Here is an 18,692-nt window from a genome sequence, read left to right on the forward strand (position 1 = left end):
GAGTTTCCTGGCCATGGACCCAAAATATTCAGGTTTTGTTCCCCGAGCCATTTAGTTATCACTTTTGCCTTATGGCAAGGTGCTCCATCATGCTGGAAAAGGCATTGTTTGTCACCAAACTGTTCCTGGATGGTTGGGAGAAGTTGCTCTCAGAGGATGTGTTGGTACCATTCTTTATTAATGGCTGTGTTCTTAGGCAAAATTGTGAGTGAGCCCACTCCCTTGGCTGAGAAGCAACCCCACACATGAATGGTCTGATGGTAGCGCTCACCTTGTCTTCTCCGGACAAGCTTTTTTCCGGGTGCCCCAAACAATCGGAAAGGGGATTCATCAGAGAAAATGACAGTACCCCAGTCCTCAGCAGTCCAATCCCTGTACCTTTTGCAGAATATCAGTCTGTCCCTGATGTTTTTCCTGGAAAGATGTGGCTTCTTTGCTGCCCTTCTTGACACTAGGCCTTCCTCTTTTTCCAAAAGTCTTTGCCTCACTGTGCATGCAGTTGCACTCAAACCTGCCTGCTGCCATTCCTGAGCAAGCGCTGTACTGGTGGTGCCCCGAACTTCAGGAGACCTGGCGCTTGCTGGACTTTCTTGGGCGCCCTGAAGCCTTCACAACAATTTAACTGCTCTCCTTGAAGTTCTTGATGATCCGATAAATGTTTGATTTAGGTGCAATCTTACAGGCAGCAATTTCCTTGCCTGTGAAGCCCTTTTTGTGCAAAGCAATGATGACGGCACGTGTTTCCTTGCAGGTAACCATGGTTGACAGAGAAAGAACAAAGATTCCTAGCACCACCCTCCTTTTGAAGCTTCCAGTCTGTTATTCGAACTCAATCAGCATGACAGAGTGATCTCCAGCATTATCCTCGTCAACACTCACACCTGTGTTAATGAGACAATCACTGACATGATGTCAGCTGGTCCTTTTGTGGCAGGGCTGAAATACAGTGGAAATGTGTTTTGGGGTTTCAGTTCATTTGCATGGCAAAGAGGGACTTTGCAATTAATTGCAATTAATCTGATCACTCTTCATAACATTCTGGGGTGTATGCAAATTGCCATTTTTCAAACTGAGGCAGCAGACTTTGAAAATTAATATTTGTGTCATTCTCAAAACTTTTGGACACTACTGTATACAGTTGAGCTAATGATCTCAGTGTGAGTGAAAGAGAAATGTGACCTAAAGTATGTGGACACCTGCTCATCGAACATCTCATTCCAAATCCTGGGCATTAATATGGAGTTGGTTCCCCCATTTGCTGCTGTCACAGCGTCCACTTCTGGGAAGGCTTTCCGCTAGATGTTGCAATATTGCTGCTGGGACTTGCTTCCATTCAGCCATGAGCATTAGTGAGGGTGGGCATTGATGTTGGGCAATTAGGCCTGACTAACAGTCACTTCAGCACCTCGGCGGTCCCATTCTGTGAGCTTGTGTGGCCTACCACTTCGTGACTGAGCCGTTGTTGCTCCTAGACGTTTCCACTTCACAATAACAGCACTTACAGTTGACCAAGGCATCTCTAGCAAGGCATACATTTGACGAACGGACTTGTTGGAAAGGTGACATCCTATGACTGCCAATGTTTGTCTACGGAGATTGCATGGCTGTGTGCTTGATTATATACACCTGTTAGCAACGGGTGTGGCTGAAATTGCCGAGTCCACTAATTTGAAGGGGTGTCTACATACTTTTGTAAAAATAGTGGAGATGGGTGGAGAGATGGATAGTTAGATAATCTTGGTCCTCTTCTTGTGTCTCTGTCTGTCTGATGTGAGGTTAGTGCTGTGTTAGGATGTTTTCTTGATGTAGTGGCTAACTGTATCCCATGTGTGAGAGAGAGACACACACACACCGCAACCTTCACTGCTAGCTGGCAGTGTGTTATCACTGTGTCCAGTATGGGATGGTGTGAGGGGGTTAGAAGGGTGGGTCCCGCTCGTCCGAGGGGCGTCACCACGGCAACACAATGGGCAGGAAAACTGGCCTGGGGCAGAGAGAGCAAGGTGTTTCCTATGACCTGGCTTACTGCTGTGTCAGCATGCACACACACATACTGATACACATAAACACACACACTGATACCCAAACCATACACTGATACATACACACATACTGTATTCTACATTTATGTATATTTACCATACACACACAAATCATACACTAACATATCCACACAACACATAATGAATTGGTACTTACACACATACAATGGATCCTACACGGATGGATGCACACAAAACACAGCCATACCATCGGACCAGGCAGGTATTTGTGTTGCTATGGAATGTGGCCAGTTCTCCCAGTCTGTGGCCTTTTCACCTCCCATCACACTCAGCCAACCAGCCTGCCTCGGCCAATCACTGCAGCCGCTGGACTAGGTCTGTCACTGCAGCCCACCAATCACACAACAAGACACAACCACATGACGACCACTGCTGTTACTTAGGGTGTGGCCAATCTGAGGACACTGATGGTGAGGTCAGTGTGTGTGTGTGTGTGTGTGTGTGTGTGTGTGTGTGTATGACTGCTATTCCTATATGTAGCTGGTTCTGTGGATTTGAAGCTCTTCTCTGTATTGCACCTCTCATTATGTCATTTTCGCCACAGTAGATGGCCTTGATAAATTATGCATGAGTGTATGCACGTGTGTGTGTGTGTTAATGCATTTTGCTTGCAATTAAGGAAAGCAGTATCATGTCGGATGTTAAATTCATGTTTAATTCGTGCTTTATGAAGGCCCCAGCTGAGTGCTGAGGAGAGGTGTGGTGACTGCAGTATTCATCTACTCATCATAAATATTAGATTAAAAGGAGGCGTAGTTTATTTATGAAGGGTGCTATTTTAGCACACCCGTGTGTTCTCAGCCTCTACATACTCTTGCAGCTTAAGGTTTGGGCTTCTCACGGTCTTATGTGTGTTCATGTGTTGGTAGCATGTACAAATCAGTCCATACTGGAATAATAAAGTGGTCACTCCAACCCAGCTGTACCAATATCAAGATAAGGAAGCTAGCATGTTGCTATGTGAGCAACATTTGAGAGAGTTGTCAACTATATTATTCGTAGCCGTCTATTTACCACCACAGAACAAAGCTGTCACTAAGACCTCTCTCAAGGCCATAAGCAAAGAAGAAAATGCTCACCCAGAAGCGGTGCTCCTAGTGGCTGGGGACTTTAATGCAGGCAAACTTAAATCAGTTTTACCAAATACCTTTACACCACACATAGAGATGCAGCAGTGTACAAAAGGGAGGGGGGGGGGGTGTCAATGTAAATTGTCAGGTGGCGATTTTATTAATTGTTCAGCAGTCTTATGGCTTGGGGGTAGAAGCTGTTGAGGAGCCTTTTGTCCTCGACTTGGTGCTCTGGTACCGCTTGCCGTGCGGGAGCAGTGAAAGCAGTCTATAACTTGGGTGACTGGAGTCTCTGACAATTTTATGGGCTTTCCTCTGACACCGCCTATTATATAGGTCCTGTATGGCAGGAAGCTTGGCCCCAGTGATGTACTGGGCCGTTCGCACTACCCTCTGTAGCACCTTACGGTCAGATGCCAAGCAGTTAGCATACCAGGCGGTGATTCAACCGGTCAGGATGCTCTTGATGTTGCAGCTGTAGAGGATCTGAGAACCCACGCCAAATCTTTTCAGCCTCCTGAGGGGGAAAAGGTGTTGTCGTGCCCTCTTCACGACTGTCTTTGTATGTTTAGACAATGATAGTTCGTTGGTGATGTGGACACCAAGGAACTTGAAACTCTCGACCCGCTCCACATCAGACCCATCGATGTTAATGGGGGCCTGTTCGGCCCTCCTTTTCCTATAATCCACGATCAGCTCCTTTGTCTTGCTCACATTGAGGGAGAGGTTGTTGTCCTGACACCACACTGACAGTTCTCAGTACTACCTCCCTATAGGCCATCCGTCTCATTGTTGTCTGTGATCAGCCTACCACTGTTGTGTCGTCAGCAAACTTAATGATGGCGTTGGAGTCGTGTTTGGCACACAGTCATGGGTGAACAGGGAATACAGGAGTGGACTAAGTACAAGACACTTCATGGCTACCGACGTGAGTGCCACGGGGCTGTAATCATTTAGGGAGGTCCACGCATGCTTTGAGTACACGTCCTGGTAATCCGTCTGGCCCAGCGGCTTTGTCAATGTTGACCTGATTTAAAGGTTTTGTTCACATCGGCTACCGAGAGTGTTATCACACAGTTATCCAGATCAGCTGGTGCTCTTGGCCATGCTTCAGTGTTGCTTACTTCGAAGCGAGCTTGCAAGGCATTTAGCTTGTTTGGTAGGCTCGCGTCACATGGCAGCTCGCGTCTGGGTTTCCCTTTGTAGTCTGTAATAGTTTTCAAGCCCTGCCACATCCGACGAGCATCAGAGCCGGTGTAGTAGGATTCAATCTTAATCCCGTATTGACACTTTGCTTGTTTGATGGTTCCTCTGAGGGCATAGCGGGATTTCTTATAAACGTTCGGATTCGTCTCCCGCTCCTTGAAAGCGGCAGCTCTAGCCTTTAGCTCGATGCGGATGTTGCCTGTAATCCATGGCTTCTGATCAGGATATGTACGTACAGTCACTGTGGAGACGACGTCATCGATGCACTTATAGATTTTATTTATTTATTTTACCTTTATTTAACCAGGTAGGCAAGTTGAGAACAAGTTCTCATTTACAATTGCGACCTGGCCAAGATAAAGCAAAGCAGTTCGACAGATACAACGACACAGAGTTACACAGAGAGTAAAAACAAACAGTCAATAATGCAGTATAAACAAGTCTATATACAATGTGAGCAAATGAGGTGAGAAGGGAGGTAAAGGCAAAAAAGGCCATGAATGCAAAGTAAATACAATACAGCAAGTAAAATACTGGAATGGTAGTTTTGCAATGGAAGAATGTGCAAAGTAGAAATAAAAATAATGGGGTGCAAAGGAGCAAAATAAATAAATAAATAAAAATTAAATACAGTTGGGAAAGAGGTAGTTGTTTGGGCTAAATTATAGGTGGGCTATGTACAGGTGCAGTAATCTGTGAGCTGCTCTGACAGTTGGTGCTTAAAGCTAGTGAGGGAGATAAGTGTTTCCAGTTTCAGAGATTTTTGTAGTTCGTTCCAGTCATTGGCAGCAGAGAACTGGAAGGAGAGGCGGCCAAAGAAAGAATTGGTTTTGGGGGTGACTAGAGAGATATACCTGCTGGAGCGTGTGCTACAGGTGGGAGATGCTATGGTGACCAGCGAGCTGAGATAAGGGGGGACTTTACCTAGCAGGGTCTTGTAGATGACATGGAGCCAGTGGGTTTGGCGACGAGTATGAAGCGAGGGCCAGCCAACGAGAGCGTACAGGTCACAATGGTGGGTAGTATATGGGGCTTTGGTGATAAAACGGATTGCACTGTGATAGACTGCATCCAATTTGTTGAGTAGGGTATTGGAGGCTATTTTGTAAATGACATCGCCAAAGTCGAGGATTGGTAGGATGGTCAGTTTTACAAGGGTATGTTTGGCAGCATGAGTGAAGGATGCTTTGTTGCGAAATAGGAAGCCAATTCTAGATTTAACTTTGGATTGGAGATGTTTGATATGGGTCTGGAAGGAGAGTTTACGGTCTAACCAGACACCTAAGTATTTGTAGTTGTCCACGTATTCTAAGTCAGAGCCGTCCAGAGTAGTGATGTTGGACAGGCGGGTAGGTGCAGGTAGCGATCGGTTGAAGAGCATGCATTTAGTTTTACTTGTATTTAAGAGCAATTGGAGGCCACGGAAGGAGAGTTGTATGGCATTGAAGCTTGCCTGGAGGGTTGTTAACACAGTGTCCAAAGAAGGGCCGGAAGTATACAGAATGGTGTCGTCTGCGTAGAGGTGGATCAGGGACTCACCCGCAGCAAGAGCGACCTCATTGATGTATACAGAGAAGAGAGTCGGTCCAAGAATTGAACCCTGTGGCACCCCCATAGAGACTGCCAGAGGTCCGGACAGCAGACCCTCCGATTTGATACACTGAACTCTAACAGAGAAGTAGTTGGTGAACCAGGCGAGGCAATCATTTGAGAAACCAAGGCTGTCGAGTCTGCCGATGAGGATATGGTGATTGACAGAGTCGAAAGCCTTGGCCAGATCAATGAATACGGCTGCACAGTAATGTTTCTTATCGATGGCGGTTAAGATATCGTTTAGGACCTTGAGCGTGGCTGAGGTGCACCCATGACCAGCTCTGAAACCAGATTGCATAGCAGAGAAGGTATGGTGAGATTCGAAATGGTCGGTAATCTGTTTGTTGACTTGGCATTCGAAGACCTTAGAAAGGCACGGTAGGATAGATATAGGTCTGTAGCAGTTTGGGTCAAGAGTGTCCCCCCCTTTGAAGAGGGGGATGACCGCAGCTGCTTTCCAATCTTTGGGAATCTCAGACGACACGAAAGAGAGGTTGAACAGGCTAGTAATCGGGGTGGCAACAATTTCGGCAGATAATTTTAGAAAGAAAGGGTCCAGATTGTCTAGCCCGGCTGATTTGTAGGGGTCCAGATTTTGCAGCTCTTTCAGAACATCAGCTGAATGGATTTGGGAGAAGGAGAAATGGGGAAGGCTTGGGCGAGTTGCTGTTGGGGGTGCAGTGCTGTTGTCCGGGGTAGGAGTAGCCAGGTGGAAAGCAGGGCCAGCCGTAGAAAAATGCTTATTGAAATTCTCAATTATGGTGGATTTATCAGTGGTGACAGTGTTTCCTATCTTCAGTGCAGTGGGCAGCTGGGAGGAGGTGTTCTTATTCTCCATGGACTTTACAGTGTCCCAGAACTTTTTTGAGTTAGTGTTGCAGGAAGCAAATTTCTGCTTGAAAAAGCTAGCCTTGGCTAGATGAAGCCGATGACTGAGGTGGTGTATTCCTCAATGCCATTGGTTGAATCCCGGAACATATTCAAGTCTGTGCTAGCAAATCAGTCCTGTAGCGTAGCATCCGCGTCTTCTGACCACTTCCATATTGAATGAGTCACTGGTACCACCTGCTTTAGTTTTTGTTTGCAAGCAGGAATCAGGAGGATAGAATTGTGGTCAGATTTGCCAAATGGAGGGTGGCGGAGAGCCTTGTATGCATCTCTATGTGTGGTGTAAAGGTGGTCTAGGATTTTTTTTCTTCTCTGGTTGCACATGTGACATGCTGGTAAAAATGAGGTAAAACTGATTTATGTTTGCCTGCATTAACGTCCCCAGCCACTTGGAGCGCCGCTTCTGGGTGAGCATTTTCTTCTTTGCTTATGGCCTTATAGAGTTGGTTGAGAGCGGTCTTAATGCCAGCTTCGCTTTCTGGTGGTAAATAGACAGCTACAAATAATACAGATGAGAACTCTCTTGGTAGATAGTGTGGTCGACAGCTTATCATACGGTTGTCTACCTCAGGCGAGCAATACCTTGAGAATTCTTTAATATTAGACATCGCGCACCAGCTGTTATTGACAAATAGACACACACCCTCACCCCTGGTTTTACCAGAGGTAGCGTCTCTGTTCTTCCGGTGAATGGAAAATCCCTGCCAGCTCTACAGTGAGGGGGAAAAAGTATTTGATCCCCTGCAGATTTTGTATGTTTGCCCACTGACAAATAAATGATCAGTCTATAATTTTAATGGTAGGTTTATTTGAACAGTGAGAGACAGAATAACAACAACAAAATCCAGAAAAACTCATGTCCAAATTTTTATAAATTGATTTGCATTTTAATGCGGGAAATAAGTATTTTACCCCCTCTCAATCAGAAAGATTTCTGACTCCCAGGTGTCGTTTATACAGGTAACGAGCTGAGATTAGGAGCACACTCTTAAAGGGAGTGCTCCTAATCTCAGCTTGTTACCTGTATAAAAGACACCTGTCCACAGAAGCAATCAATCAATCAGATTCCAAACTCTCCACCATGGCCAAGACCAAATAGTTCTCCGAGGATGTCAGGGACAAGATTGTAGACCTACATAAGGCTGGAATGGGCTACAAGACCATCGCCAAGCAGCTTGGTGAGAAGGTGACAACAGTTGATACGATTATTTACAAATGGAAGAAACACAAAAGAACTATCAATCTCCCTCGGACTGGGGCTCCATGCAAGATCTCACCTCATGGAGTTGCAATGATCATGAGAACGGTGAGGAATCAGCCCAGAACTACACTGGAGGATCTTGTCAATGATCTCAAGGCAGCTGGGACCATAGTCACCAAGAAAACAATTGGTAACACACTACGCCGTGAAGGACTGAAATCATGCAGCGCCCGCAAGGTCCCCCTGCTCAAGAAAGTACATATACATGCCCATCTGAAGTTTGCCAATGAACATCTGAATGATTCAGAGGACAACTGGGTGAAAGTGTTGTGGTCAGATGAGACCAAAATGGAGCTCTTTGGCATCAACTTAACTCGCCGTGTTTGGAGGAGGAGGAATGCTGCCTATGACCCCAAGAACACCATCCCCACCGTCAAACATGGAGGTGGAAACATTATACTTTGGGGGTGTTTTTCTGCTAAAGGGACAGGACAACTTCACCGTATCAAAGGGACGATGGACAGGGCCATGTACCGTCAAATCTTGGGTGAGAACCTCCTTCCCTCAGCCAGGGCATTGAAAATGGGTTGTGGATGGGTATTCCCACATGACAATGACCCAAAACACACGTCCAAGGCAACAAAGGAGTGGCTCAAGAAGAAGCACATTAAGGTCCTGGAGTGGCCTAGCCAGTCTCCAGACCTTAATTGCATAGAAAATCTGTGGAGGGAGCTGAAGGTTCGAGTTGCCAAATGTCAGCCTCGAAACCTTAATGACTTGGAGAAGATCTGCAAAGAGGAGTGGGACAAAATCCCTCCTGAGATGTGTGCAAACCTGGTGGCCAACTACAAGAAACGTCTGACCTCTGTGATTGCCAACAAGGGTTTTGCCACCAAGTACTATGTCATGTTTTGCAGAGGGGTCAAATACTTATTTCCCTCATTAAAATGCAAATCAATTGATAACATTTTTGACATGCGTTTTTCTGGATTTTTTTGTTATTCTGTCTCACTGTTCAAATAAACCTACCATTCAAATTATAGACAGATGATTTCTTTGTCGGTGGGCAAATGTACAAAATCAGCAGGGGATCAAATACTTTTTCCCCTCACTGTATATTGTCAGTTTCTTCGTTCAGCCACGTCTATGTGAAATAGTAGTTTATAGTTTTTAATGTCCCGTTGGTAGGATAATCTTTAATAGTAGGTCATCAATTTTTATTTTCTAACATTTGCACGTTAGCAAGGAGAATGGAAGGCATTGGGAGTTTACTCGCTCGCCTCCAACTTTTCAGAAGGATCCCCGATATGCATCTCCTTTTCCGCCGTCTTTTCTTCACACAAAACAAAAAGTCTATTCCAGTCCGCGGTGAGTAATCGCTTTTCTGATGTCCAGACGTTATTTTTGGACATAAGAGACGGTAGCAGCAACATTATGTACACAATAAGTAAAAAAAAAAAAAATCACAATTGGTTGGGAGAGTGTAAAACGTCAGCTATGTTCTTCAGGGCCATCTTTTCTTATCGAGACAATTACAAGTTACTTGTTTACGCCTTGCCACCTAATACGTGTGTGTGTGTGTGGGTCCAGTGCTGACCTTTGCCATCTGTGCCCTACAGGCCCTGCCAGCCCAGCCAACCCTGAGGAGTGTGTGATGGAGAAGATGAAGAGGTTTAAGCGGCGTCTATCTCTAACGCTGCGCTCCAGCCACACCATAGACGAGTCTCTGTCTGAACTGGCCGAGCAGATGACCATCGAGGACGGCGGCAACAAGGACAGCGGTCAGTAGGCGTGTGTGTGTGTGTGTGTGTGTGTGTGTGTGTGTGAGATATTGTATTAGTAAACAAACAGAGCGCACACACACACACACACACACACACGTCTACTGTGCTCTGTGCAAGTCCCAGTGATAAGAGACTGATGATGTTACTATTCTGAAGTGACTCTTGACTGAATGCCAGTAGAGAAGGATACAGCCAGCCAGTGGACACACACACTAGGGCCCTTTGGTCACCCCGAGGATACAGTTGAAATGTTTGATGTAGCTGGCAGCCAATGGTATCCTTTCTTGCCATCTGAAGTGATTAGAGTGAGACTGAGGGAACGGGGTGAGAGACATCGAGTGGGGAAATTGACACACAGGGAGAGCGAGCAGCAGTGTGAATGATCGTGTCCTAGAGAGTAGCTCTTTATGTCCTTATGTAACAACAGAAGCAGCCTGGTGAGATGAAACGCCTACTGGGACACACACACACAACGCAGGGGGACGGCAGGTGACACTGCCACAATGTTTGTGGAAAAGACATCACACAGAAAAGGAAAACACTTTCACAAACATACTGCAACATCCCAAAATGTCTGAAGCTAACATCCTCGGGCCTACTTTAGGTTGCATAAGTGTTCTTTTCTGCTGTTTTTATATAAAACAAGGAAGCACTCTGTTTACTGAATTCTGCTCAACAGAAGACCGAACAGTACATGAACTACTTGTACAAATGACTGATTGATTCATTGGTAGATTGCGTGATGAATCGGATGGACGGATAGATAGATGGGCAGATTGATTTACATATTGTTTCTCCTTGCAGAGCCGATCGTGCGTAATGGGCGACCGCCCTCCTCCCACAGCATGCACTCGTTCCTGCACCAGTACACCGGCTCCTTCAAGAAGCCCCCCCTCCGCAGACCACACAGTGTCATCGGAGGAAGCCTGGGCTCCTTCATGACCTTCCCCAGCAACGGCAGCCGCCTCGGTGAGTTACACAGAGAGCGAAACAAACAGACTCGGAGATGCACAAGCACGTATACACTAACGGCACACATGCTTGCACAAACACTCATATGCACGCGTGCACATGTCATACACACACACTCATTCAAACATGTAGCCATATTTACTAACACACCCACTAGCAGCACCACTATAAGCAACCTGTTCTCCATCATGGTCATGCCACCCGGTCGTCACCCGGCTGCCAAGGTGAGTTGCCGTGGAGATGGGCATACTCGTGCCTGTGCACCAGGAAGTGACAGAGAAAGAGCAGATGGTGACAGAGGACAAACAGGAAGTTAGTCATAGCCCCTGAGAGTTCCATCCTGACATGGTCATGGTGACTTTTCATCACACACAACACCAGACTCGTCTGTCTCTCCATCTTTATCTCCAATATTCCGCTCAATTATGTGTTTTTGCATGAGTCAACTGTTCTCATTCTACACTGTGTGCTTGTGCGGGTGTATATTTGCATCTAAAAGTTTGATGTTTGTGTGATTGTGTGTGATTGTGTGTGTCTGAGGACAAATGTTTTCCCTGCATTTTCTCTGAGCCATCACCATGACGATAGCTGTTCTCTGGTCTCCAGGGTGAGCCAACTATTTTGGTCTGCGGTCTTGTCTATAAGTTGTCATGAGGAGCGACACCTCAGACTGAACTGTGTCCCAGTTAGTTACATGGGTTTGGGGATATTGGGTGGGGGAACAGACAATCAGGCATGTCTATCTGGGACAAGATGGAACTAGATTAGCACACACTGTCATGTACCGGTTTACCTCAAAGAACAGAGGGAGAGAGGGAGAAATAGGGCCAAAGAGAGTGGAGTTGGAATGAAAGGAGGGGTATTTGGTAGGCAGAGAAGGAGATAGACGGCTGGAGAGAGAAGCAGAAAGGAGGGAGATGACAGTAGTGTGGTGTGCCGGATGATATGGGATGGTATGACGACAGGCTGCTGGGTTGGAGCTGTTGACAGAGAGAATATGTGCCACACTCAGATACAGCTACTCATTAGCACACTGTGTGTGTGTTCATTAATTCACCCCCCCACACACACTACACACCATGTTCTTGACCAGAGGCTGTAGTTTTTTATGGGGGGGGCTGCAGGATAATGAAAGAAGGGAACTTGAGAGAGAAGGAGAGGTTGTAGGATCAGGACCAGGCCATAAACTGTAGCTGTTGACAGAATGAGATAAAGCACTCCTCTCTCTGTCTCTAACTTATTCTCTCATATTCTTAGACTCAGACTCAGTAGCCTCGGTTTTTCTAATGACTACCTTGCCTGGTTCACCAATTACTTTGCAGACAGAGTTCAGTGTGTCAAATCGGAGGGCATGTTGTCCGGTCCTCTGGCAGTCTCTATGGGGCTGTAAACTCTCCTTCAGACTCATATCAAACATCTCCAATCGAAAATCAAATCTAGAGTCTGCTTTCTATTCCGCAACAAAGCCTCCTTCACTCAAGCCGCCAAACATACCCTAGTAAAACTCACTATCCTACCGATCCTCGACTTCGGCGACGTCATCTACAAAATAGCTTCCAATACTCTACTCAGCAAACTGGATGCAGTTTATCACAGTGCCATCCGTTTTGTCACTAAAGCACCTTATACCACCCACCACTGCGACCTGTATGCTCTAGTCGGCTGGTCCTCGCTACATATTCGTCGCCAGACCCACTGGCTCCAGGTCATCTACAAGTCCATGCTAGGTAAAGCTCCGCCTTATCTCAGTTCACTGGTCACGATGGCAACACCCACCCATAGCACGCGCTCTAGCAGGTGTATCTCACTGATCATCCCTAAAGCCAACACTTCATTTGGCCGCCTTTCCTTCCAGTTCTCTGCTGCCTGTGAGTTGGAGAGTTTTATCTCCCTCACCAACTTTAAACATCTGCTATCTGAGCAGCTAACCGATCGCTGCAGCTGTACATAGTCTATCGGTAAATAGCCCACCCAATTTACCTACCTCATCCCCATACTGTTTTTATTTACTTTTCTGCTCTTTTGCACACCAGTATATCTTCCTGCACATGACCATCTGATCATTCATCACTCCAGTGTTAATCTGCTAAATTGTAATTATTCGCCTACCTCCTCATGCCTTTTGCACACAATGTACACATTTTTTCTTTTTTTTCTACTGTGTTATTGACTTGTTTATTGTTTACTCCATGTGTAACTCTGTGTTGTTGTCTGTTCACACTGCTATGCTTTATCTTAGCCAGGTCGCAGTTGTAAATGAGAACTTGTTCTCAACTAGCCTACCTGGTTAAATAAAGGTGAAATAAATCAAATAAAAAAACAGCAGACTACTGACTGTTTGACACAAGCTATAACAAATCCATGCCATGTTTATCTCATAGAAGATCACGAGTGTCATTTGCCAGGCAAAATGTTGAAATTGAGCAAGTTCAGCTTCTAAACTGTAACTCTTTCTCCTCTCCTCCTCCCAAGACATTGTCCATGAGAACCTGAAGATGGGCTCAGACGGGGAGAGTGACCAGGCGTCTGGGACGTCGTCGGACGAGGTGCAGTCGCCCACCGGGGTGTGTCTGAGGAACAGGGTGCAACGACGCATCTCCATGGAGGTACACCCTCCCTCCCACCCTCCCACCACCACCAACCCCTGTCTCTACAGAAGGGAACTACACCTCTCCCGGCTCCCCATCTCGGTCTTCCCCTCAGCTCTTTCTCTGTTGGTGTGGTGGGGAGGAGATAAGCAGGGAACACTTTTAAGAGGCTTTCACTGTCTGACTCTGAATACTGATATGAAACCTGTACCAGTGAGGAAGAGGGTAGAGCGATTGGGGGGAGAGATGTGGGGGAAAAGGGAGGTAGTGGGATAGAGAAAGGAAGACGGAGAAAGATGAGGGTTGATGGCAGGGAGGGTGGAAAGTATTAGCTGGTTCAGGCCACAAACAGACGACTGACTAATGGAATGTTGTCATGTGACAGTAATCTGCGGCACGCTTGGCCTCTGACTGCTGACATTCCAGACGATCCCCTGCCACATAGCTGGTCAACAATCATGAGAGTAACCTCGGATGGAGAGAGACTGCTCCACATAGCTCAGTGAGAACCTGCGGTTTAAAGAGGGACTGTCTTTAAAAAGATACGAATCCCGCTGAAAACGTACTGATGTAGCATCAGTATGAATTCGAAACGGTTATTCTAGTGTCAGAATTTACTACAAAGTGTAAATAGGATAATTTTGGTCATAAAGTTAGTCTCATCCGTGCGTCACAACGGGTAAATGAAGGATGAGTTTTAATTTAACGATGTCCATTTGCCCACTAACATGGGGTGAACAGCTGCGGTGATTGCTCTCTATCCACTCGCATAAACAGTGACAGACCTGCCCAGCAGTACCGGCGTTGTTTACGTAAGACAGTGCATTGCGCACTTTTTTACTTGAAAAATACTGCACCAAACACTTTGGTTAGATGTAAATTTGTGTAACTAAAACATCCTCTGCAACAACTTTAATTATAATTAATTACAGATTTATTGAGTTATCTTCGATTCATTTGGGGGATTTTGAGGAAGTTTAATTCCACGTCTACAATGTCTCATGGGGGACCAACACCTCCAATACTGAAATCAGTCGCTCTTTAAGCCTGGGGATGTTTTTCTTTTCGTCTCTGTGACTCGTTTTTGCTTTTTTCTGTATGTGTAAGCGGTGTTCTTTTTGCTATTTTCTATGTGAGTGAATGCTGTGTATGACTTAGTTCCTGGTGTCCCATGGACTATTAGAATTTCTACTATATATTTAGTGCAGGGTTCATGCTAGTCTCACTGGTTCTGTTTACGGAGTTCCTAAAGAATCACTGGTAGGAATGCTGTTTCCTTAGCCTGGTGACATTCTGCCACCTGGTGGTCAGTCTGGAGAAGTGTAAATAGTACTTGACTACCTGTATATCAGTATTATGGTATTACACACACACGCGGATCTACCTATTTCTCCTTGATGCCAAGTGTTTATTTTAATAGTCTGAGTGGAGGCACAAGAGGTGCTTGACCTTTTTAGATGGGAATCATCAGGTATCTGAATAATCACACACACACACACACACACACACACGTCATCTCGGTTACTACATCTAACCAGATTCACACAAACACTCATGTGGGTACATTTCATTCGGCCCATTTTCTCCCCCCTTTGAAGCGGCGTGTTTATGGGGTTAGTTGGCTGTAACAATACACTGATTCATATCACGAGCTATAGCGAGAACATGATGGTCTCTTTTGATCTGTTTCTATGGGGGAGAGATGGCAGGCGGTACACAAGTGTTGCGTGATATCCATGGTGGGTGTGTGTCATTAGTGTGTGAAGATGCTTGTTTGCTTATCTATGTTGTTCTTGTCACTCTTGTTTTGTGTTGAGTGTGCGATGCCATGTTTTCTCTTCAATAATGATTTTCATGTATGGATTATTTTTGTATAAGTGCCTCTATTCTTCTGTCTCTTTCTGGAGTGAGTGGGAGGGGAGAATAATTTCTAGGACAAAGTGTGTGGGTGTAGTCATGGAGCTTTCTGCTGTCTACATGTCTCACACACAGACAGACGCAGTATTCGATAGGACGCATGATATATGTGTATGTTACGCCTCTAACCCAATTGTTTGTGTGTGTGTGTAGGACCTGAACAAGCGTCTGTCTCTGCCTGCTGACATCCGTATCCCTGACGGTTACCTGGAGAAGCTGCAGCTGAGCAGCCCTACCTTCGACCAGCCCCTCAGCCGACTCTCACGCAGGGCCTCACTGGTACGTGTGTGTGTGAAGGAATATAACATTATTGCCCTACAGTGTTCAGGTACCGCCCTCCTTTCTGGCAACAGGCATGAGGTTGAATTGGACTGTCTCTGTATGTAATTTTGTGTAGTGAATGAAGAAAAAACGGTACAAACGTCATTCAACACAGAAAAGAAGACAAACAACATGGAAGATGATCTCTTTATTTGTGTTTTTCAGTCAGAGATTGGTTTTGGGAAGCTGGAGACCTACATCAAACTGGACAAACTGGGAGAGGTCAGAGAACACACAAACATACTCCTATAAAATCAGAAAACATGCTTTTCACAAGAAAGTTATTTTGTTTTGAGTCCGGTCATAACCAGTTAGTTTTTTCTGTAGGGGACCTATGCTACAGTATTTAAGGGCCGTAGTAAGCTGACTGACAACCTGGTGGCGCTAAAGGAGATCCGGCTGGAGCACGAAGAGGGAGCACCCTGCACCGCCATCAGAGAAGGTGAGTCTATACCTCTCTGCCTTTCCTCCTCTCTATCACTTTATCCCTGCTTCTCTTCCGCTCTCTCATCCTCCCATTACTGATTTCAATGCTACATTCTATCTTTTATTTTTTATCACTCTTAGCTCTTTCTCATTCACTATTGTTTTTTAAAACATTTTTTATTTTTAATTGGACCTTTATTTAACTAGGCAAGTCAGTTAAGAACAAATTCTTATTTTCAATGACGGCCTAAGAACAGTGGGTTAACTGCCTTGTTCAGGGGCAGAACGACAGATTTTTACCTTGTCAGCTCGGGGATTCGATCTAGCAACCTTTCGGTAACTAGTCCAACGCTCTAACCACTAGGCTACCTGCCGCCCATTGTTCCTTCTCTTACTCTCCCTCATTCCTCTCTTTCCTTCCCTCTCTCCAGTGTCGTTACTGAAGGACCTGAAACATGCCAACATCGTGACCTTACATGACATTGTCCACACAGATAAGAGCCTGACGCTGGTCTTCGAGTACCTGGTGAGAATCACTAAATTGCTCACACTTCATGCTGGTCTGTTTAGTCAAATATCTGCCCCAATTATCTGAGGAGTTTATCGTCTTAAGTAGGCTGTTGTACATGTACTTCCTGTCCTGTCTGACTGACTGCTGTCCTCACTTCCTGTGCAGGATAAAGACCTGAAGCAGTACATGGATGACTGTGGGAACATCATGAGTATGCACAACGTCAAGGTGCGTATGACCAAGACGAATGACCTAGCACTCACTACACAGTCACCTAGTAACTCACTTTAGATAAAAACCCTTGCATAATAGTGGTTAACATTGCACGTGTTGTTTGTGCGGTTCTAGATCTTCTTGTTCCAGATTTTGCGGGGGTTGGCGTACTGCCACAAGCGGAAGGTTCTCCACAGAGACCTAAAGCCCCAGAACCTGCTCATCAACGAGAGAGGGGAACTCAAACTGGCTGACTTCGGTCTGGCACGGGCTAAGTCTGTCCCCACTAAGACGTACTCCAACGAGGTGGTGACTCTGTGGTACCGGCCTCCTGACGTCCTGCTAGGCTCCTCCGAGTACTCCACACAGATTGACATGTGGTAAGAACACTACATCCTAACAACCTAGGCCAAGGGTAAGCAAATCCTAGTCTGGAGGTCCGGAGTACTGCTGTTTGTCTCTTCTGCCTGATAATGAATTGCGCCCACCTGGTGTCCCAGGTCTAAATCAGTCCCTTATTAGAGAGGAAGAATCAAATAAAAAGCTGTGGCTGGCTTTGAGGTCCAGGTTTTAGGGCCCTATATCCTTACACCCTAGCAACCACAACCACTTCATTCAATGTATTTTACACATATAAACTTTGATTAAGTGCTCTGCGTCCTAACTCCTTCATCCTACTCCCTAGCCTTTATTTTCGTGTGTGTGAACAAGCTGTGTGTAATTCTCTCTCTCTCTCTCTCTCTCTCTCTCTCTCTCTGTGTGTAGGGGTGTGGGGTGTATATTTTATGAGATGGCTGCAGGTCGGCCCCTGTTTCCTGGTTCCACCGTAGAGGACGAGCTCCACCTCATATTCAGACTGCTGGGTGAGGACAGAGTACAGCCTGATTCGGATGTTACAGCCGAACTAACCCACTGACCTAGCGTCACCTAGTGTCTGCTACAGGGACAAACACACTAACACAACCACAGAACTCTCTAAATAAGCAGGAGAGTCCCCAGACATGCTGCTGCTGATGGGGACATTATTTAAGCATTAACTAAACGTTGATAGAGCGTTATTTGAAGACTGTCCCCTCTCTCTCTTATTTCTCCAGGCACGCCATCAGAGGACAGCTGGCCAGGGATCTCTGGCGTCGAGGAATTCAAATCCTACAACTTCCCCAAATACAAACCTCAGCCGTTCATCAACCATGCGCCCAGGTACCGTGTGTGCGCGCGCGTCCATGAGTGTGTTTGAGTGCCCACGTTTCTGTGTGGGTTTGTGAATGCGTATATGTGAGTGTGTTTAGTCCGTACATGAGGCAGGAAGTCCTGTGGAACTTTAGTAAAGCAACTCTCCACTTCCTTCCCATCAGTCACCACCGACTGACATTAAACCCTGTGATTCTCTCTCTCCCTCCTCTCTCTCTCTCCTTTTTAGGTTGGACACAGAAGGCATTGATCTGGTGTTATCATTCCTGAAAGTGAGTTTCTCTGGCTACATTTTCCACACTGTGTAACCTACGCAGTTATACGCTGAACCACTGGCATGCAGTACTGATAATGAACAACAGGGGGCACAGTAGTCACTTCTGCCTTACTGATTCGGTTTCAGTTGTTGCTGTAATGTCAGTGTGTTAACTGTTGGTCTCCCTCCTCTCCAGTATGAGTCCAAGAAGAGGATCTCAGCAGATGAAGCTATGAAGCAGGCCTACTTCAAGAGCCTGGGGACACAGGTCCGCACACTGCATGAGAGTGAGTCTCTAAACCTGGGGATGGTCTTGTCCTCTGAATGGCCTGGAGATACACTCACACATAATTACAACCCTCTCTCTCTCTCTCTCTCTCTCTCTCAGGTATATCAATATTCACTCTGAAGGATATCCAACTGCAGAGAGACCCTGGCTATCGGAACTCCTCACACCAAGAGTCAGGTGTGTAAAACACACACGTGCCTCTT

General features: G+C 46.0%; 1 protein-coding gene across 1 annotated transcript in view; it reads left to right on the forward strand.

Moving 5' to 3' along the window:
• The window catches only part of LOC109910360 (cyclin-dependent kinase 17-like), a 44,254-nt gene that overhangs the window by 23,424 nt on the left and 2,138 nt on the right, over nt 1-18,692 (forward strand). The window contains exons 2-15 of the mRNA XM_020509539.2: nt 9,641-9,802; nt 10,610-10,774; nt 13,250-13,383; nt 15,436-15,561; nt 15,769-15,825; nt 15,931-16,045; nt 16,461-16,555; nt 16,706-16,768; nt 16,889-17,133; nt 17,519-17,616; nt 17,848-17,953; nt 18,174-18,216; nt 18,397-18,487; nt 18,589-18,666. Of these exons, the coding sequence (XP_020365128.1) occupies nt 9,676-9,802; nt 10,610-10,774; nt 13,250-13,383; nt 15,436-15,561; nt 15,769-15,825; nt 15,931-16,045; nt 16,461-16,555; nt 16,706-16,768; nt 16,889-17,133; nt 17,519-17,616; nt 17,848-17,953; nt 18,174-18,216; nt 18,397-18,487; nt 18,589-18,666 (1,543 nt within the window). The 5' untranslated portion in view covers nt 9,641-9,675. The remainder of the gene's footprint in view (nt 1-9,640; nt 9,803-10,609; nt 10,775-13,249; nt 13,384-15,435; nt 15,562-15,768; nt 15,826-15,930; nt 16,046-16,460; nt 16,556-16,705; nt 16,769-16,888; nt 17,134-17,518; nt 17,617-17,847; nt 17,954-18,173; nt 18,217-18,396; nt 18,488-18,588; nt 18,667-18,692) is intronic.

The sequence above is a fragment of the Oncorhynchus kisutch genome, linkage group LG19, assembly GCF_002021735.2.
Source record: "Oncorhynchus kisutch isolate 150728-3 linkage group LG19, Okis_V2, whole genome shotgun sequence".
In the NCBI taxonomy this organism is placed as follows: Eukaryota; Metazoa; Chordata; class Actinopteri; order Salmoniformes; family Salmonidae; genus Oncorhynchus; species Oncorhynchus kisutch.